Raw genomic sequence first — 21,702 nt, 5'->3', positions numbered from 1 at the left:
ACTGCACCAGCCCCTCTGTCCACACCCTCACACGCCACCGCCTGACACTGCACCACCCCCACAGCCCACACCCTTACACTGCCCTCTCCACCCTCTCACATACGACTCCGCATGTCTCACAAAACGTGCCTTACTGTGTTCTCCAGGGCCACACGAGCACCGCCGTGGAACTGCTCGGTCACCCCGCCACCGTCCAGCTCCAACCTCTTCCGGCCACAGGGTCGAACCGGAAAGAGGAGAAGTATCACGGGGAGGAGGGCCATCCTCTGAAGCCGCGCCATCGAGGTGTGACGCATCAAGGACAGACAGAGACGTTGGGTCGGACAGTAATGACACAGATGACAGTGAGATGGACGAGGAGGGAACAGCGAGCCAGGACAGTGATGGCGACATGACAGCCCCTCAGGACAGTGACGCACGGAGGACGTTGTGATAGACGAGGCACAGGGGCACGGCACCTGGCATGGGCCGTGGTCTCAATGCACCGGGCCAAGGTTCAGGGTACAGACGAGGACCGAGCGGCCGGGGCACGCTGTCACCCACCACTTCAGCCATCGCAGATACACTCACCTCGGTTGGGCAAGTAAGTGACGAGGCTCCTGGTTCACAGACTGGTGCACACTACACAGCCGAACCGGTACAGCAGGTGGAGGTAGGAGCAGCCGAGGGACTGGACGGTCAGAGGGCAGGCCAGGCCTAGCTGCTGCCCAGACGGCTCCTAGGTTCCTGGGCTTTCCATGCCCACCCACAGACCCAGGGACCAGACAACGGGATGACGGCTGTCTTGCGGCAACTACAGACGCAGCTGGAGGAGTCCATCCACATCCACGATCAGGGAGTGGTGCTGGTCATGGCTGCCACCCAGGCCGACACCGCACGGGTGGCGTCTGCGATGGAGGCAATGGAGAAAACGGTTTTGGGCATGGGTCAGGTTCTTCAGGGCGTGGGGCTTAGTGCACACGCGTCATCCGTGGCCCACGACAGGGCTGCCCTCTCACAGGCAGCCATGCTCCGGAGCCACATGGACATTGCCGCCACGCTGCGGGGTCTGGCCCAGTCCCAGCAGGCCATTGCTGAAAGCATCGGCGCCCTTGTCCATGTGATAGATGGCGTCGCACAGACCCAGCGGGAGATAGCATCGTCCCTGACTGGGATGTCGCACTCCCTCAGCTCCATCGCGGGAACGTTCAGACCCTGGTCGATTCCACAGCGGGCCTCCAGGACTGGCAGCGCCAGGTGTCGGTGGTGCAATGGGGCTTGCCTCCACGCGCACCACCGTCCCTTAGAGAGGCCCGGGGGCCACCGGGCTCCCCGAGGGAGGAGGAGGTCCTGGTGCCTGTCCCGGTTACACCAGAAAGGGAGGGACCTGAACACCCGCACTCCCCCCATCCTGTCCCTGGTGCATCTGGTGGGCAGCGGGCAGAGGGTGGCATCACGCCATCCAGCATGCCCGCCGAGCAGCCTGCCCCATCCAGGCTGGGCCGCCCCAGGAAACGCGCGCCGATGGGGAGCCACGTCGAAGGGCAGGATTCTCAGCAGTCCTTCTCCACTCCTGATGTACTGTCTGGGGAAACACCTAGACGTAGTGGTAGGGCCCGTAAGGCAAAAAGGTTAGACACGTAGTAAGTTGGCTCGGGTGCAGGGCACAGGTTAGTAACAGGGGCTAGGGCACGTGTCTTTCAATGTCACAATTAAAGTTTTTACACCAAACCTTCATGCGTCTGTCCTACGTCCGGTGCCTGGGGGGGCGGGGGGGGGGGGGGGGTGGGGGGGGGGCGACGTGAGGGTGCCCGGTGACGATGGTGTTCGAAAATCATTGCAAGGGTGAGGCCGGGTGTGCTCCCCCCCCCCAACACCAAACACGCTGTTGTCCTCAGTGCTCCGACGCCCACTGCCCCACATGGACATGTGATGGAGTGTCCGTGACGCATTGAGGGGACACCGAGGTGGTGGTGTTCAGATATGGCCATGAGTCAGACATTCAGTAGCGATTTGTAGCTCACAGCTTATCGCAGAGCGGGTTGTCATCATCCAACATGGCACTGTTCACACCCGCTTACAGAGGTAAAAGTGTACCGACAGTAATGAGGTGCCGCAGGTGTAGTGTTGTGTGAGAGTGGTGCAGCGTGTGGTTGGGTTGTGCGATGGTGCGGGAGGTGGGTGAGGGGGGGTGCTGGGTGATGCCACTGCGCGCGATCAACGGTGCGAGTGCCCTGAAGAAGGAGGCCCTCCCCCTGGTGTGCAAAACGTGTTCCGATCAACGCCTCGCGTGCTCGCTGTCCCAAACGGTGGCGTCGTGCGGCCTCCCGGCCATATCACGCACTCGTGTGATGTTCGTGCTGCACCGCCCTCCCATCCTCGCCCTCCTCCTCCTCCTCCTCCTCCTCAATCTCATGTTCAGAGTCGATGCCCTCATCGGGCTCACCTGCTTCTTCCTCCTCCATTACATCGCCCCTCTGTTGGGCAAAGTTGTGCAAGACGCAGCATGCAACGACAATTCTTCCGACCCTGTCGGGGTCGTACTGTAGAGCGCCTCCAGAGCGGTCCAGGCACCGGAACCTCATTTTAAGGATGGCCGAAGCACCTCTCTACGACACCCCTGGTTGCTGCATGGGCCTCATTGTAGCGGGTCTCCGCGTTGGTCTGTGGCCTCCATATAGGCATCATCAGCCATGGCCGCAACGGATAACCCCTGTCGCCCAGCAACCAGCCCCTCATCCGATGGGGGGTGACCCCCGAAAATTGCGGGGATGTAGGACTGCGCCAGTATAAAGGCGTCATGCACGCTTCCCGGGTACTGGGCACACACGTGCATTATTCGAATTCTGTGGTGGCAGACCACCTGGAGATTCATTGAGTATGTCCCCTTCCTGTTCAGGAAGACGTCCCTGTTCCGCGTTGGTGCACGCAGGTTGACGTGCACCCCATCCACGATGCCCTGTACCATCGGGATCCTGGCCACTGAGACGAATTGTGCTGCCCTGGCAGCCTGGTGCGTGTGGTCCTCTGGGAAATTGATGTACGTCCCGCGACGACATAAAGGCCGTCGGTAACTGCCCGGATGCACCGGTGCACCGATGCCTGAGAGATTCCACAAAGGTCCCCGCTCAGCGCCTGGAAGGAGCCGGTCGCGAAAACATTCAGGGCGACCGTCACCTTCACTCTCACTGGGATGGCATGTCCTCCCCCCGCTCCACGTGGTGCCAGGTGCGCCATTCGGTGGCATATATGGCCGACCATCTCACGGCTCAATCGGAGTCTCCTCCTGCGTGCCGCTTCCGTTAGCTCCTCGAAGGAAATGCGGTCCCTGTAGACACGGTGACGCATGGGACGCCTCCGCTGCCTTGGCACGACCACCTGCTCGTGCTCATCCCCTGGTGCCCCATCAGGATCGGAGTCGTCGCCCTCTTCCTGCCTGACGACGTGGAGGTGATTCGCACCCTCCGCCGCCTCTTGGACCTGTCGGGCGTGATGGCCTGCAGCAAGAGCGCCTGGCACGGGGCCCTCCGCAGCCACTCTGCTGCATCTGCCTCTGCAGCACCCTCTCTGAGCTGCCTGGCTCGCCCGCGACGAATGCCAATCTGCATTCTGCCGCTGCCACCACGGCGGCGAACATCGATGGCTGCTGTGAATACATCATGAATTTGAAAGGGGGGAGGTTTGGGAGTAAGAGGCAACAACATTTGTCAGGAGGGCGCTTTGGCACATAGGGCCCTTTCGATGTATGGGTGCCCCGGCTGCCTGGTCACTGTTCATTTTGGCACGCACCGTGACACCTGCCCACAGTATCCGTTTCCCGCACAGTTCACCCCGTCCCTCCTCATCGCAGCGCCAGCGGACACAGCCTTCACCATGCCCTCGATTTGGAAGGGTGTCTCCGCCACCTTCCTGCCATGGCATTCCAGCTGGGGGTCTCAGTCCCGCGGTCAACCGTGGAGGGCCCCCCCCACCCGACAGGATGGTGCTATCATTTGCACCACCCCCTCATCCTTCCCCTTTCCCCTCCCCATTCCCTCTACTCCTTTCCACAACCCATCCTCCTTTGCCCTGTCCTCATCCCATCCCAACCACCCCTCCCCTTCCCCCCCAAACCCCCTGCCCCCCAAACCCCCTCCCCGAAACCCCCCTCAAACCCCCTCCTCCCCAACCTCCTCCCCCCAAACCCTCCCCCCAAACCCCCTGCCCACCTCAAACCCCCCCCCAAACCCCCCCAACCCCTCCCCCCCAAACCCCCAAACCCCCTCCCCCGCCCATGGGGGATGGCAAATGCTTCAGACAGACACCCCCCCCAACCCCACACCCGCCATCACCGACTGTTGACGCAACTTCCTGCTTCCTGGCGCCCGCCCACTCACCTCCCTCATCCACATCGTCAGCCAGCACAACTGGCTGACAAATTTATTTACCAGGGGTGAACGGTGTCGGCGTGACCTGGGGTCGCGCTGTCGGGTCTTCGGCCCATCCGGGCCGGAGAATAGCGGGGGGCTGGGAGAATCGCCTCGACTGCCTGCTCGGCAGATTCTCCGACATGCGCGGCCCCGACCTCGTGATGCCGTTCTCGCCGGTTGGGAGAATGGCGGAACCGCGTCGGACCGGCGTCGCGAGAAAAAGTGGCATACACGGCGATTCTCCCAGACGGTGCGGCATGGGAGAATCGCCCCCATAGAGTATAAATATAAAGATATAGGGCGTCAGTCTCCGACCCCCCGCCGGGTTGGAGAATTGCCGTTGGCCGCCGTGAATCCCGCCCCCGTCCCCGCTCAATTCTCCGGCCCGGATGGGTCGAAGTCCCGCCCAGAAATTGCCTGTCCCGCCGGCGTAAATCAAAGCTGGTATTTACCGGCGGGACCAGGCGGCGTGGGCGGGCTCCGGGGTCCTGGGGGGGCGCGGGGCGATCTGACCCCGGGGGGTGCCCCCACGGTGGCCTGGCCCGCGATCGGGGCCCACCGATCCGCAGGCGGGCCCGTGCCGTGGGGGCACTCTTTCCCTTCCGCCTCCGCCACGGCCTCCACCATGGCGGAGGCGGAAGAGACTCTCCCCACTGCGCATGCGCGGGAAACTGTCGGCGGCCGCTGACGCTCCCGCGCATGCGCCGCATTTCCGCGCCAGCTGGCGGGGCAGCAAACGCCATTTCCGCCAGCTGGCGGGGCAACAAACGCCATTTCCGCCAGCTGGCGGGGCGGAAATCCCTCCAGCACCGGCCTAGCCGCTCAATGTTGGGGCTCGGCCCCCAAAGATGCGGAGCATTCCGCACCTTTGGGCCGGTGCGATGCCCGTCTGATTGGCGCCATTTTTGGCGCCAGTCGGCGGACATCGCGCCGTTGGGGGAGAATTTCGCCCATAATGTTGGAGTTATATAAAACACTGGTGAGGCCACAACTGGAATATTGTGTGTCGTTCTGGCCGCCACATAGGAAGGGCGTTATTGTTCTGGAGTGAGTGTAGAGGAGGTTTACAAGAATGTTCCCAGTGCTGGAAATAAATTGGGATTATTTTCCTTTGAAACAAAGGTGGCTTAATTGAGGTGTACAAAATTATGGGGGGAAGAGACAAAATGGACACTAAATTGCCCTTAGTCTGCACGTTCTCCCCGTGTCTGTGTGGGTTTCCTCCGGGTGCTCAGATTTCCTCCCATAGTCCAAAGATGTGCAGGTTAGGTGGATTGTCCATGCTAAACTGCCCTTAGTGTCCAAAAAGGTTAAGTGGGGTTACTAGGTTATGGGGATAGGGAGGAAGTGAGCGCTTAAGTGCGGTGCTCTTTCCAAGGACCGGTGCAGACTCGGTGGGCCGAATGGCCTCCTTCTGCACTGTAAATTCTATGTAAATTCTACGTAAACGTTTTTACACAAAGGGTAGTGGGAGTCTGGAATTCACTGCCTGAATTTGTGATGGAGGCAGAGACACGAAACTATTTTAAAAAGGACCTGGATCTGCACCTTAAGTGCTGTCAGATCCATGGAGCGGGTGCAGCAAAGGTGGGATTAGAAAGGGTACCTGGATGTCCTCAGACTGGCATCTTCTGTCTTGTACCTTTTCTATGATTGATGCAGGGGGAATGCGGAGGGGATTGATGGAGGGGGAATGCGGAGGGGATTGATGGAGGGGGAATGCGGAGGGGATTGATGCAGGGGGAATGCGGAGGGGATTGATGGAGAGGGAATGCGGAGGGGATTGATGGAGAGGGAATGCGGAGGGGATTGATGGAGGGGGAATGCGGAGGGGATTGATGCAGGGGGAATGCGGAGGGGATTGATGGAGAGGGAATGCGGAGGGGATTGATGGAGAGGGAATGCGGAGGGGATTGATGGAGGGGGAATGCGGAGGGGATTGATGGAGGGGGAATGCGGAGGGGATTGATGGAGGGGGAATGCGGAGGGGATTGATGCAGGGGGAATGCGGAGGGGATTGATGGAGAGGGAATGCGGAGGGGATTGATGCAGGGGGAATGCGGAGGGGATTGATGGAGGGGGAATGCGGAGGGGATTGATGCAGGGGGAATGCGGAGGGGATTGATGGAGGGGGAATGCGGAGGGGATTGATGGAGGGGGAATGCGGAGGGGATTGATGCAGGGGGAATGCGGAGGGGATTGATGGAGGGGGAATGCGGAGGGGATTGATGGAGGGGGAATGCGGAGGGGATTGATGGAGGGGGAATGCGGAGGGGATTGATGGAGGGGGAATGCGGAGGGGATTGATGGAGGGGGAATGCGGAGGGGATTGATGGAGGGGGAATGCGGAGGGGATTGATGGAGGGGGAATGCGGAGGGGATTGATGCAGGGGGAATGCGGAGGGGATTGATGGAGGGGGAATGCGGAGGGGATTGATGCAGGGGGAATGCGGAGGGGATTGATGGAGGGGGAATGCGGAGGGGATTGATGGAGGGGGAATGCGGAGGGGATTGATGCAGGGGGAATGCGGAGGGGATTGATGGAGGGGGAATGCGGAGGGGATTGATGGAGGGGGAATGCGGAGGGGATTGATGGAGGGGGAATGCGGAGGGGATTGATGGAGGGGGAATGCGGAGGGGATTGATGCAGGGGGAATGCGGAGGGGATTGATGCAGGGGGAATGCGGAGGGGATTGATGGAGGGGGAATGCGGAGGGGATTGATGGAGGGGGAATGCGGAGGGGATTGATGGAGGGGGAATGCGGAGGGGATTGATGCAGGGGGAATGCGGAGGGGATTGATGGAGGGGGAATGCGGAGGGGATTGATGGAGGGGGAATGCGGAGGGGATTGATGGAGGGGGAATGCGGAGGGGATTGATGGAGGGGGAATGCGGAGGGGATTGATGGAGGGGGAATGCGGAGGGGATTGATGGAGGGGGAATGCGGAGGGGATTGATGGAGGGGGAATGCGGAGGGGATTGATGGAGGGGGAATGCGGAGGGGATTGATGGAGGGGGAATGCGGAGGGGATTGATGGAGGGGGAATGCGGAGGGGATTGATGGTGGGGGAATGCGGAGGGGATTGATGGAGGGGGAATGCGGAGGGGATTGATGGAGGGGGAATGCGGAGGGGATTGATGCAGGGGGAATGCGGAGGGGATTGATGCAGGGGGAATGCGGAGGGGATTGATGGAGGGGGAATGCGGAGGGGATTGATGGAGGGGGAATGCGGAGGGGATTGATGGAGGGGGAATGCGGAGGGGATTGATGGAGGGGGAATGCGGAGGGGATTGATGGAGGGGGAATGCGGAGGGGATTGATGGAGGGGGAATGCGGAGGGGATTGATGGAGGGGGAATGCGGAGGGGATTGATGGAGGGGGAATGCGGAGGGGATTGATGGAGGGGGAATGCGGAGGGGATTGATGGAGGGGGAATGCGGAGGGGATTGATGGAGGGGGAATGCGGAGGGGATTGATGGAGGGGGAATGCGGAGGGGATTGATGGAGGGGGAATGCGGAGGGGATTGATGGAGAGGGAATGCGGAGGGGATTGATGGAGGGGGAATGCGGAGGGGATTGATGGAGGGGGAATGCGGAGGGGATTGATGGAGGGGGAATGCGGAGGGGATTGATGGAGGGGGAATGCGGAGGGGATTGATGGAGGGGGAATGCGGAGGGGATTGATGGAGGGGGAATGCGGAGGGGATTGATGGAGGGGGACTGCGGAGGGGATTGATGGAGGGGGAATGCGGAGGGGATTGATGGAGGGGGAATGCGGAGGGGATTGATGGAGGGGGAATGCGGAGGGGATTGATGGAGGGGGAATGCGGAGGGGATTGATGGAGGGGGAATGCGGAGGGGATTGATGGAGGGGGAATGCGGAGGGGATTGATGGAGGGGGAATGCGGAGGGGATTGATGGAGGGGGAATGCGGAGGGGATTGATGGAGGGGGAATGCGGAGGGGATTGATGGAGGAGGAATAGGGAGGAGATTTATGGAGGGGATGGGGAGGCAATTGATGGAGGGGATGGGGAGGCAATTGATGGAGGGGAAATAAGGGAGGGGATTGATAGTGGAGGGATGGAGGAGGGTATTAATGGTGGAGGGATGGAGAAGGGTATTGATGGTGAAAGGATAGAGGAGGGTATTGATAGTGGAGGAATGGAGGAGGGTATTGCTGGTGGAGGGATGGAGGAGGGTATTGATGGTGGAGGGATGGAGGAGGGTATTGATGGTGAAAGGATAGAGGAGGGTATTGATAGTGGAGGAATGGAGGAGGGTATTGCTGGTGGAGGGATGGAGGAGGGTATTGATGGTGGAGGGATGGAGGAGGGTATTGATGGGGGAATGGGGGAGTGATTGATGGGGGGGGGGGTGCAATTTTGGAGGCTGGGGAATATCCAAATTGGATGGGAGGTGTTGGTGAGAGATGGCCTTATTCAAATTTGCCCTTTTGCTTCTCCAGATCTTGGAGTGAGATTATCATTCGGTGATTGAAGGAGCGTGACTGCTGAACCCTCTAGGCCAGCCCCCAATCCCTCGCACTCTCCCGCACCCCACACTCAAACCGCCACCCCACACCGCAAAGTGCACCATGGGCCGGGAGAAGGCCCCAACCTATCAGGATGTCCAGATGCCCCTGCGGAAAGCGGCTGTGGGGAAGGAGCGCGGGGAGGATCGGGCAGGCCGGGGTCGGGTTCGCAGACGGAAGCAGCGATACGTGGAGAAGGGTGGAAAATGTAATGTGCAGCACGGGAATGTGATGGAGACATACCGTTACCTCACAGATATCTTCACCACCCTGGTGGATCTGCGCTGGCGGTTCAGTCTGTTGGTCTTTGTCTTGGCTTACACTCTAACCTGGCTCTCTTTCGGCATGGTCTGGTGGTCCATCGCTTACTACCGCGGCGACCTGGAACACCTAGAGGACAAGAACTGGACTCCCTGTGTCAACAACCTAAACGGATTTGTTTCAGCCTTTCTGTTCTCCATTGAAACAGAAACAACAATTGGCTACGGTTACCGTGTGATCACAGACACCTGCCCCGAGGGGATCGCTCTCCTCCTCCTCCAGGCTATCCTCGGCTCCATGGTCAATGCCTTCATGGTCGGCTGCATGTTTGTCAAGATCTCACAGCCTAACAAGCGGGCTGAGACCCTGGTCTTCTCTGACCGAGCAGTTATCTCTCTCAGGGATGACCACCTCTGCCTCATGTTCAGAGTGGGAGACCTGAGGAGTTCACACATTGTCGAGGCCTCCATCCGAGCCAAGCTCATCCGCTCCAAGCAGACGGTGGAGGGAGAATTCATCCCCCTGGACCAGACAGACATCAGCGTGGGATTCGAAACCGGAGATGATCGCCTCTTCCTCGTCTCACCACTTATCATCTGTCATGAGATTGACCAGCGAAGTCCCTTCTGGGAGCTCTCCAAACAGCAGCTGGAAAAGGAAGACTTGGAGATCGTGGTCATCCTGGAGGGAATGGTAGAAGCAACAGGTGGTGGAGAAGGATCTAGCTCTCTCTTTGTCTCTCTCTCTCGTTCTTGCTTTCTGTCTCTGTCTTTCCCTCTCTGTCTCTCTCTCGCTCTCTCTTTATCTTGTGATGTTCTCTGTTTTGTAAATCAGGATATCTTGGGAACATAGTGTAGAACAAAGAATATCAAGCTAAGTTAATGAACAAAACTGATTTATTTACACTACTTAAGTAAGATTCTATTAAGTTGCCACGGTAAAAGTTATTAAATTAAACTATATGATATCTCTAACAACTGGGGCGTCATTCTCCGACCCCCCGCTGGGTCGGAAAATGGCCGTTGGCCGCCGTGAATCCTGCCCCCGCCGAAGTCTCCAGTACCGGAGATTGGGCGGGGGCGGGAATCGGGCTGCGCCGGTTGGCGGGACCCCCCGCTCAATTCTCCGGCCCGGATGGGCCGAAGTCCCGCCCAGAAATTGCCTGTCCCGCCGGCGTAAATCAAAGCTGGTATTTACCGGCGGGACCAGGCGGCGTGGGCGGGCTCCGGGGTCCTGGGGGGGGGGCGCGGGGCGATCTGACCCTGGGGGTTGCCCCCACGGTGGCCTGGCCCGCGATTGGGGCCCACCGATCCGCGGGCGGGCCTGTGCCGTGGGGGCACTCTTTCCCTTCCGCCTCCGCCACGGCCTCCACCATGGTGGAGGCGGAAGAGACTCTCCCCACTGCGCATGCGCGGGAAACTGTCGGCGGACGCTGACGCTCCCGCGCATGCGCTGCATTTCCGCGCCAACTGGCGGGGCAACAAATGCCATTTCCGCCAGCTGGCGGGGCGGAAATCCCTCCGGCGCCGGCCTAGCCCCTCAATATTGGGGCTCGGCCTCCAAAGATGCGGAACATTCCGCACCTTTGGGCCGGCGCGATGCCCGTCTGATTGGTGCCGTTTTTGGCGCCAGTCGGCGGACATCGCGCCGTTGGGGGAGAATTGTGCCCCAGGACCCCGGAGCCCGCCCACGCTGCCTGGTCCCGCCGGTAAATACCAGCTTTGATTTACGCCGGCGGGACAGGCAATTTCTGGGAGGGACTTCGGCCCATCCAGGCCGGAGAATTGAGCAGGGGGTCCCGCCAACCGGCGCGGCCCGATTCCCGCCCCCACCTAATCTCCGGTACCGGAGACTTTGGCGGGTGCGGGGGCGGGATTCACGGCGGCCAACGACCATTCTCCGACCCAGCGGGGGGTCGGAGAATGACGCCCCAGATCTCTCAACTGTGCAACAAATCTTTCTCACATCTAAACACCTTCTCCCAGAATCCCAGGAATCACATGATATTTATATGACTGCTTCTTTTCTCCATCTGGTGGTGAGAAGTAATTACATCAAATTGTTAGCCCTTTGTATTCCTTACAATACTCATATTGTTACATATATCTCTGTCTCTCTCTATCTCTCTCTCTCTCTCTGTCTCTCTCTCTCTAGCTCTTTCTCTCTCTCCCTCTCCTCTCTCTCCCTGTCTGTCTCTCTCTCTGTCGCTGGCACTCTCTCTGTCTCTCTCTCTCGATGAGAGTTTATGTGTGTGTGTGAGTGTGATTGTTACTGTGTGTGGTTTTTTTTTTAATTTAGAGGACCCAATTCATTTTTCCAATTAAGGGAAATTTTAGCGTGGCCAATCCACCTACCCAGCACATCTTAGGGTTGTGGGGGCGAAATTCACGCAAGCACGGTGAGAATGTGCAAACTCCACACGGACAGTGACCCAGAGCCGGGATCGAACCTGGGACCTCGGCGCCGTGAAGCTGCAATGCTACCCACGGCGCCACCGTGCTGCATGTTACCGTGTATTAAGTGTGTCTGTGAGTGTGTTTATGAGAGTGTGTGTGAGTGAGTGCGTGTGTGTGCAATTATTACTGCGTATGTATATTTTGAGTGCGTGTGTGTGTGTGGGTTACTGTGTGTGTTTGAGTGTGTGTTGGTGTAAGTGTGTTTTTGTGAGTGTGTGTGTGATTGTTACTGTGTGTGGGTGAGTGCGTTTGTAAGAGTGTGTGTGAGTGAGTGTGTGTGTCAGTATGTGAGTGGGAATATGTGTGAGAGTGTGTATGTGAGAGAGTGAGTGTGTGTGCGAGTGAGCGAACATGTGACAGCATGTGTGAGAGGGTGTGTGGCAGAGTTTATGTGTGAGAATGTGTGTGTGTGTATGTTCGAGTGAGTGTGAGTGCATGTGTGTGTGAGAAAGTGTGAGGGAAAGAATGTGTTTGTGAGAGTATGTAAGTGAGCATGTGTGAGTGCATGTGTGAGAGTGTGTGTGTGAGTATGTGTGTGAGATTGTGTGAGTGTATATGTGAAGTTTGTGACTGTGTATGTGAGTGTGTGAGAGTGTGTATATGAGAGCATGTGAGAGTATGTGTGTGTGAGTGTGTATGGGTGTGTATGAGTGTATGTGAAGTGTGTGAGAGATTGTGTGTGTATGTGAGTGTGTGAGTATGTGAGTGTGTGTATGTGTGTGAGTTTGTATGTGAATGTGTGACTGTGGGTGAGTGTGTGTGAGAGTGTGTGTGTGAGAGCGTGTGAGAGTGTACGTGTGTGTGAGAATGTATGTATGAATACATGTGTGTGACAATGTGTGAGGGTTAGAATATGTGTATGAGAGTGTGTTTGTGAATGTGTGTTTGTGAGGTCATGTGTGAGTGTATGTGTGTGTGAGTATGTGTCTGAGAATGTGTGTGAGAATGTGTGTGAGATTGTGTGAGGGAGAGCATATGTGTGTGAGAGTGTGTATGTGAGAGCATGGGTGAGCGCATTTGTGTGAGAATGTGTGTGAGAGTGTGTATGTGAGATTGTATGTAAAAATGTGTGTGAATATGTGTGTGAGAATGTGTGAGGGTAAGAATATGTGGGCGAAATTCTCCCCCAACGGCGCGATGTCCGGCGACTGGCGCCAAAAATGGCGCCAATCAGATGGGCATCGCGCCGGCCCAAAGGTGCAGAATGCTCCGCATCTTTGGGGGCCGAGCCCCAACATTGAGGGGCTAGGCCGGCGCCAGAGGGATTTCCGCCCCGCCAGCTGGCGGAAATGGCGTTTGTTGCCCGCCAGCTGGCGCGGAAATGCGGCGCATGCGCGGGAGCGTCAGCGGCCGCTGACAGTTTCCCGCGCATGCGCAGTGGGGAGAGTCTCTTCCGCCTCCGCCATGGTGGAGGCCGTGGCAGAGGCGGAAGGGAAAGAGTGCCCCCACGGCACAGGCCCGCCCGCGGATCGGTGGGCCCCGATCACGGGCCGGGCCACCGTGGGGGCACCCCCCGGGGTCAGATCGCCCCGCCCACCCCCCCCCCCGCCCCCCCAGGACCCCGGAGCCCGCCCACGCCGCCTGGTCCTGCCGGTAAATACCAGCTTTGATTTACGCCGGCGGGACAGGCAATTTCTGGGCGGGACCCCGGCCCATCCGGGCCGGAGAATTGAGCGGTGGGTCCCGCCAACCGGCGCGGCCCGATTCCCGCCCCCGCCCAATTTTCGGTACTGGTGACTTTGGCGGGGGCGTGATTCACAGCGGCCAACGGCCATTCTCCGACCCAGCGGGGTTCGGAGAATGACGCCCCGTGTGTGAGAGTGTGTATGTGAGAGCATGTGTGAGCGCATGTGTGTGAGAATGTGTATATGAATTTGTATGCAATGTGTGTGTATGTGAGTGTGTGTGTATGTGAGAGTGTGTGTGTGTGAGAGAGTGTGTGTGTGAGAGAGTGTGTGTGTGAGAGAGTGTGTGTGAGAGAGAGAGTGTGTGTGTGAGAGAGTGTGTGCGTGAGAGAGTGTGTGTGCGTGAGAGAGAGTGTGTGCGTGAGAGAGAGTGTTTCTGTGTGAGAGTGTGTGTGAGAGAGTGTGTGTTTGAGAGTGCGTGTGAGTGTGTGAGAGAGAGTGTGTGTGAGAGGGAGTGTGTGTGTGGGTGTGTGAGAGAGTGTGTGTGAGTCTGTGTGTGTATGAGAGAGAGTGTGTGTGTGTGAGAGTGTGTGTGTGAGTGTGTGAGAGAGTGTGTGTGAGAGGGAGTGTGTGAGTGTGTGGGTGTGTGAGAGAGTGTGTGTGTCTGTGTGTGTTTCTGAGAGTGTGTGTGTATGAGAGAGAGTGTGTGTGTGAGAGTGTGTGTGTGAGAGAGACAGTGTGTGTGAGTCTGTGTGTGTGAGAGTATGAGAGAGAGTTTGTGTGTGTGAGAGTTTGTGTGAGAGAGTGTGTGTGAGAGAGTGTGTGTGAGAGAGTGTGTGTGAGAGAGAGTGTGTGAGTGTGTGTGTGAGAAAGAGTGTGTGTGAGAGAGTGTGTGATAGAGAGTGTGTGTTTGTGTGTGAGAATAAGTGTGTGTGAGAGTGTGTGTCAGAGAGTGTGTGAAAGAGAGTGTGCGAGAGTGTGTGTGGGAGAGAGAGTGTGTGTGATGCACTATCAATTACGACAAGACGAGCGTAGAATGTAATCCGCAAACTTGCACAGAGATGTGTGGCCTCCTACAGCAGCTTACGAAATGGCTGCTGTTCGGAGAGCACACACATTTATACTCCGCCTTCTGGGCGGAGCCAGCAGGCAGGGATCTACCCCTGTACCTGTAGTACAGGAGCCTTACCGTAATACCCATATATACAATATAATACAACAGTGGTTACTACCACATTCACCCCCTGTTAAAAATGGGTCCAGCGGGGGGGGGGTGGAAAACTATATACATACAGATTGGTTTTAAAATTACAGAGAAGGTTACAAATTTAGACGATCATGCACCTTGATCTGTCGTTGAGAGCGCTGCAGTGCTGGTGGCGACTCAGGCGTCGGCTTGCTCTTCGGTGACTCCGGGAGGGTGTCGAAATCTTCTTCATCCCCGGGTGGGAGCAAGGGGAGGACGGATTGTCCTGGAGCGGGGGCTGTGGTGGGGTGCGCCGGGGGACGCGAGGGTGGTACCGGGGCGGGGGGGGGGTGCTCTGGGGACCCAGCTGGTTCCGGATATCTGAGGGAGACTGTGTCTTGGCCGCCGTCGGGGTACGCTACGTAGGCGTACTGCGGGTTCGCATGGAGTAGCTGTACTCTCTCAACCAACGGGTCCGCCTTGTGGAGCCGCACGTGCTTCCGGAGGACAACGGGTCCTGGAGCTGTCAGCCACATTGGGAGCGAAACCCCGGAGGTGGACTTCCTAGGGAAGGCAAAGAGACGTTCATGGGGGTTTTTGTTGGTCGTGGTGCACAGGAGCGATCGAATGGAGTGATGTGCGTCGGGGATGACTTCCTGCCAGCGGGAGGCCGGGAGATTTATGGACCGTAGGGCCAGCTGGACGGCCCTCCAGACCGTCCCATTCTCCCGCTCCACCTGCCTGTTTCCCCGGGAGTTGTAGCTGGTCGTCCTGCTCGAGGCAATGCCCCTGTTGAGCAGGTACTGGCGCAGCTCATCGCTCATAAATGAGGATCTCCGATCGCTGTGGACGTAGGCGTGGAAACCGAACAGAGTGAAGATGGTGTTGAGGGCTTTGATGACGGTGGCAGACGTCATATCGGGGCATGGGACGGCGAAGGGGAATCGGGAATACCCGTCGACCATATTAAGAAAGTACGTGTTGCGGTCGGTGGAGGGGAGAGGCCCTTTGAAGTCCACGCTGAGGCATTCAAAGGGGCGGGAGGCCTTCACCAGGCGTGCACAGTCTGGCTGGTAGAAGTGCGGTTTACACTCCGCGCAGACCTGGCAGTCTCTGGTGACAGTCCTGACTTCCTCGACGGAGTTGGGCAGATTGCGGGCCTTAATGAAGTGGTAAAAGCGGGTGACTCCCGGGTGACAGCGATCGTCGTGCAGAGTCCGGAGTCGGTCCACTTGTGCGCTGGCACATGTACCTCGGGACAGGGCATGCTCGTTGAGCTTACCGAGGTGATACAAAATCTCGTAATTGTAGGTGGAGAGCTCGATCCTCCACCTCAAGGTTTTACCATTTTTGATCTTACCCCGCTGTGTGTTGTTAAACGTTGGTCAGTGAGGAGAGTGAATCTCCTGCCGGCCAGGTACTGCCTCCAAAGTCGCACAGCTTCAACGATTGCTTGGACCTCCTTTTCGATGGAGGAGTGCCGAATTTCGGATGCATGGAGGGTGCGGGAAAAGAATGCCACGGGCCTGCCTGCCTGGTTGAGGGTGGCGGCAAGGGCGACGCTCTCGACTTGGAATGGGAGTGTTTCGTCGACCGCGTGCATCGCGGCCTTGGCGATGTCGGCCTTGATACGGTTGAAGATCCGGTGGCCCTCGGCCGTCAGTGGGAAAGCGGTGGATTGAATGAGTGGGCGGGCCTTGTCCGCATAGTTTGGAACCCACTGGGCGTAATACGAAAAGAACCCCAGGCATTGTTTGAGGGCCTTGGGGCAGTGGGGGAGGGGGAGTTACATGAGGGGGCGCATGCGATCGGGGTCGGGCCCTAGAACTCCGTTCTGAACCACATAGCCGAGGATGGCTAATCGGTTCGTGCTGAACACACACTTCTCCTTGTTGTCGGTTAGGTTGAGGAGTGTGGCGGTGTGGAGGAATTTGGAAAGGTTAGCATTGTTGTCCTGCTGGTCGTGGCCGCAGATGGTGACGTTTTCCAGGTACGGGAAAATGACCCGCAGCCCGTACCGGTCAACCATTCGGTCCATCTCCCGTTGGAAGACCGAGACCCCGTTGGTGACGCCGAAGGGAACCCTAAGGAAATGGTAAAGGCGGCCGTCTGCTTCAAACGCGGTGTACGGATGGTCTGCCTTGCGAATGGGGAGCTGGTGGTAGGCAGATTTCAGGTCCACTGTCGAGAAGACCCGGTACTGTGCAATCTGATTGACCATATCAGATATGCGTGGGAGGGGGTACGTGTCGAGCTGCGTGTACCGATTGATGGTCTGACTGTAGTCAATGACTATCCTGTTTTTCTCCCCAGTTTTCACCACTACCACTTGGGCTCTCCAGGGGATGTTGCTGGCCTCGATGATACCTTCCCGCAGCAGCCGCTGGACCTCAGACCTGATGAAGGTCCTGTCCTGGGCGCTGTACCGTCTGCTCCTGGTGGCGACGGGTTTGCAAATTGGGGTGAGGTTTGCAAACAGGGAAGGCGGGTCGACCTTAAGGGGTGGTAGGGGCCCGCCAAATTTCAGGGTTAGGCTCTGGAGGTTGCACTGGAAGTCCAGGCCGAGTAGCAAGGCAGCGTAGAGGTTGGGGAGGACGTAGAGTCGGAAGCCGCTGAAATCTACGCCCTGAACGGTGAGGGTGGTGATGCAGTACCCCCGGATCGCCACGGAGTGTGATCCGGAGGACAGGGAGATTCTTTGGTTAGCGGGGTGTACCGCGAGGGAGCTGTGCCTTACCGTATAGGGGTGGATGAAACTCTCAGTGCTCACGGAGTCCAGAAGGCAGGATAGCTCATGCCCATAGACCTTCACCTTTGTCGAAGTGGTCGCGAGGTTGTGCAGTCGAGACTGGTTGATCATAACCGAGGCGAGTCGCGGCTGGTTGTCGGCGGTTGCAGGCGATGAGCGGCCTGATGAGGTAGGTGCCTGACCGGCAGGTCCTGAGGCAGGCAAGATGGCGGCGCCCACGGGCCGCACGTGGCCTGAGGAGAGTGTGGTAATACCAGGTATTGTGGTACCAGAGAGAGGAATAACCATTGGCTAGACCGCGGGTCTGCCATTGGGCAATGTACATAGCCCTGCCCTGAGAGGCGGGGTATAAGAACCTGTGCCGTCCCCAGCAGCCTTCACTTCTGTAACTTCGCTGCTGGGTACAGTTCTATCTGATTAAGGCTGAATCGATATGACTCCACGTGGGCTCAAGCGTATTGATTGTGCATCAATTTAATCAGATAGTACTTTTGAAGGATGGATCTCTGCATCAAGCCGACGTGCCTTCAGCTCAGCCTGCACGCAGAAAACTCCACCGAGATTTTTAAACATTGGCTGGCATGCTTCCAGAGCTACCCCGAGACGGCTGCCGACACCCCCACGGAAAGGCAGAAAATGCACCTCCTACGCTCGCGGGTCGGCCCAGCGATCTACCCCCTGATCGAAGGGGCGGCGAACTATGATAAAGCCATGGTACTGCTGGAAGGACACTACATTCGTCCACTTAATCAGGTCTACGCCCGTCACCTGCTGGCAACGAGACGGCAGAGCCCAGATGAGACGCTAGAAGATTTCTACAGGGCACTGATCGTACTGGGCCAAAACTGCGGCTGCCCAGCGGTGACAGCGAACGAGCACTCCGAACCTTTAATTTGAGACGCCTTCGTGGCAGGTATGATACCCCCCGATATTCGCCGAAGGCTGCTCGAGATGGAGACGCTGGGTCTCGCCGAGGCCCGGGCCTTGGCAGGGTCTATGGACGTGGCATACAGAAACGCCCTGGCGTACGCCCCCGCGCGTGGGCTGCGTGGCACCCCGCCGCGTCAGCCCCCCCGACTTACCCGCCTAACCCCCAGACTTACCCGCAAACTCCGCAGGCCTGCGCGGCAAGGCGCCCCGCTACCACCGCCGGCCAACGCTGCTTCTTCTGCGGCCAGGCGAATCACCTGCGCGCACTCTGCCCGGCCCGCACCGTCACCTGCAAAGGGTGCGGCAAGAAAGGCCACTATGCCGCGGTCTGCCTCGCCCGCGCGGTGAATGCGGTGTCCAGCGACTACCCTCAGCCATTCCTCCAGCCGCCCACCGCGCAACCACAGCCGTTCCTCCACGCCCCGACCGTTCCAGGCCCACCGCCGCACTCCCTTTTCCCAGCCCCGCCGGCGCAACGCGCACCACAGTTTTTGCCCCGCCAGGCAGCGTCGCTGCACAGCCTTTCTTCTCCACGGCAACCACGCTGGAGGAGCACGCGCAGCCATTTGGTCCCTCGCCGACCCAATCGTCGGGGTCTCCGACCCGAACTCCACGGGCGACCCCTGGCCGCCGCCATTCTGGACGGGGCCTCAAGCCCCCAGCGCGGGTGGCTATGCACTGCCGGGTCAGAACCCCTCGCTGCAGCTGGCCTCCGTCACATTGGAGCAGCATGCGCCGCTAGTTTACTCCTCCCCGCCCAAAACGCCGCAGCTCCAGGCCCCGACCGGCCAGCTCTCACCGCCCAAAACGCTGCGGCATGCCCCGCACCACCTCCACCCCCCTGCCCTAGGGCCACGGCCAACCCACGGGCGCAGTCTTTCTGGCGGGTCCCGGCCGTCCAAGGCCCACATCCGGCAGTTGGCTCCACCCCGCCGCCATCTTCCGAGTCCCCGGACTCCACGTGCGATCCATGGCCGGCGCCATCTTGGATGGAGCCTCAAGCCCCCAGCGCGGCTGGCTACGTGCCGCCCGACCAAAACCCTGTGTTGCAGCTGGCCTCCGCCACGCTGGAGCAGCGTGCGCCGCCATTTTGTCCCTCCCCGCCGCCATTTTGTTTCTCCCCGCCGCCATCTTCGGAGTCCCCAGACTCCATGTGCGAGCCATGGACGGCATCATCTCGGATGGGGCCTCAAGCCCCCAACACGGCTGACGATGCGCATCCCAATCTTCACTCCTCGCTGCAGCTGGCCTCCGTCACCCTGGACCAGAATCATAGAAGTTTACAGCATGGAAACAGGCCCTTCGGCCCAACCAGTCCATGCCGCCCAGTTTTTACCATTAAGCTAGTCCCAGTTGCCCGCACTTGGCCCATAACCCTCTATACCCATCTTACCCATGTAACTATCTAAATGTTTTTTAAAAGACACAATTGTACCCGCCTCTACTACTACCTCTGGCAGCCCATTCCAGACACTCACTACCCTCTGAGTGAAGAAATTGCCCCTCTGGGCCCTTCTGAATCTCTCCCCTCTCACCTTAAACCTATGCCCTCTAGTTTTAGACTCCCCTACCTTTGGGAAAAGATGTTGACTATCTACCTTATCTATGCCCCTCATTATTTTATAGACCTCTATAAGATTACCCCTAAGCCTCCTACGCTCCAAGGGAAAAAGTCCCAGTCTATCCAGCCTCTCCTTATAACTCAAACCATCAAGTCCCGGCAACATCCTAGTAAATCTTTTCTGCACTCTTTCTAGTTTAATAATATCCTTTCTATAATAGGGTGACCAGAACTGCACACAGTATTCCAAGTGTGGCCGTACCAATGTCTTGTACAACTTCAACAAGACGTCCCAACTCCTGTATTCAATGTTCTGACCAATGAAACCAAGCATGCCGAATGCCTTCTTCACCACCCTGTCCACCTGCGACTCCACCTTCAAGGAGCTATGAACCTGTACTCCTAGATCTCTTTGTTCTATAACTCTCCCCAACGCCATACCATTAACTGAGTAGGTCCTGGCCTGATTCGATCTGCCAAAATGCATCACCTCACATTTATCTAAATTAAACTCCATCTGCCATTCGTCGGCCCACTGGCCTAATTGATCAAGATCCCGTTGCAATCCTAGATAACCTTCTAGATAATCCCGTTGCAATCATAGATAACCTAGATAATCTTAGAGTCAGCCCTGAACGCTAGCAAAGGCCACCACGACAATCGGCATCAACGGCCACGTGACGTCATGCCTCATCTCTCCGGGAGCACGGAGAGTTTCGTCCACCCCGACACGAAAGTCCTCCTCGGGGACCTCGCTCCCAACCTGGCTAGCAACACCTGGAACTGTTCTGCTGCGGAAACATGCGAGGCGCACAAGTCGGACCCGCTGGTCGAAAGGGTCCACCTGCTGCATGCCAACCCCCAGTATGCCTACATAGCGTTCCCCGACGGACGCCAAGATACGGTCTCCCTCCGGGACCTGGCGCCCGCCGGAGCACCACGCGCGCCCGAGCCACTGCCACACCCCCCCCCCATACCTGACTGGAGGGTCAGTACTGCCGCCAGAACCCCGACCCGGAGCCGAGCAGGCACCGACGCCCCCTTCAGGCACCCCTTCCTTCTGCCCATCCTTCGACCTTACAGCGCCAACTAGGGGTGACAAAACTGCCTGGGAGGAAGACACCACGTTCCCGGAGTCACGACTGCCGGGGCCCTCACCAGGATCGCCGCCGAAACTTAGACGCTCCAGTAGGACGACCAGGCCACCCGATCGTCTGATTGCAGCACCATGAAGAAGAATTAACTATGCAAGAACTTTCTCCACAACCCTCGATAGCATGGTACCTGCAATACCTGGTCCTACCAGAAAAGGCGACAGCAATACTGGCAATCACCCCGCTGGCTCTTTTATTTAACAGGGGGTGAATGTGGTAATACCAGGTATTGCGGTACCAGAGAGAGGAATAACCATTGGCTAGACCGCGGGTCTGCCATTGGGCAATGTACATAGCCCTGCCCTGAGAGGCGGGGTATAAGAACCTGTGCCGTCCCCAGCAGCCTTCACTTCTGTAACTTCGCTGCTGGGTACAGTTCTATCTGATTAAGGCTGAATCGATATGACTCCACGTGGACTCAAGCGTATTGATTGTGCATCAATGAGGAAGGTGGTGGCGCCCACTGGCCGCACGTGGGGGGGTGCCGGTAAAGTAGCGGCGATTGAGCGGGCCTGGCACACTGCAGCGAAATGTCCCTTCTTGCCACAGGCCTTGCAGAACGCGCCGGGAAGCGCTGCCGGGGGTGTTTTGTCTGTCTGCAGAAGTAGCACTTGGGTCCCCTGGCGTTGGTTGGCCTCCGCGTGGCACAGGCGTGAGGTTGGCTGAGGGCGATCGCTGATGGGGTCCACGATGGGGTGACCGCTGGCGGGGCCCACGATGCATAGGGGGGGTGGGCCGTGCGGTCGGGGGCATAAGCCTGTACATTGCGTGATGCGACCGTGAGCGAGAGCGCTAGTTTCTTGGTCGCCGCGAGGTCAAGCATGGCCCCTTCTAAGAGGCGCTGGCGGATGTAGTCAGA

At 58.2% G+C, this 21,702-nt stretch overlaps 1 protein-coding gene across 2 annotated transcripts in view; it reads left to right on the top strand.

Annotated features, from left to right (window-relative positions):
* Positions 1-21,702, top strand: part of LOC140430917 (G protein-activated inward rectifier potassium channel 3-like) — a 141,884-nt gene that overhangs the window by 117,427 nt on the left and 2,755 nt on the right. For both annotated transcript variants that reach the window (XM_072518717.1, XM_072518716.1), the window contains exon 2: positions 8,856-9,888. In XM_072518717.1, coding sequence (XP_072374818.1) covers positions 8,985-9,888 — 904 coding nt within the window. In that variant the 5' untranslated portion in view covers positions 8,856-8,984. The remainder of the gene's footprint in view (positions 1-8,855; positions 9,889-21,702) is intronic.

This window comes from Scyliorhinus torazame, chromosome 10 (assembly GCF_047496885.1).
Source record: "Scyliorhinus torazame isolate Kashiwa2021f chromosome 10, sScyTor2.1, whole genome shotgun sequence".
Classification (NCBI taxonomy): Eukaryota; Metazoa; Chordata; class Chondrichthyes; order Carcharhiniformes; family Scyliorhinidae; genus Scyliorhinus; species Scyliorhinus torazame.
This window is presented reverse-complemented; position numbering and strand designations above follow the sequence as displayed.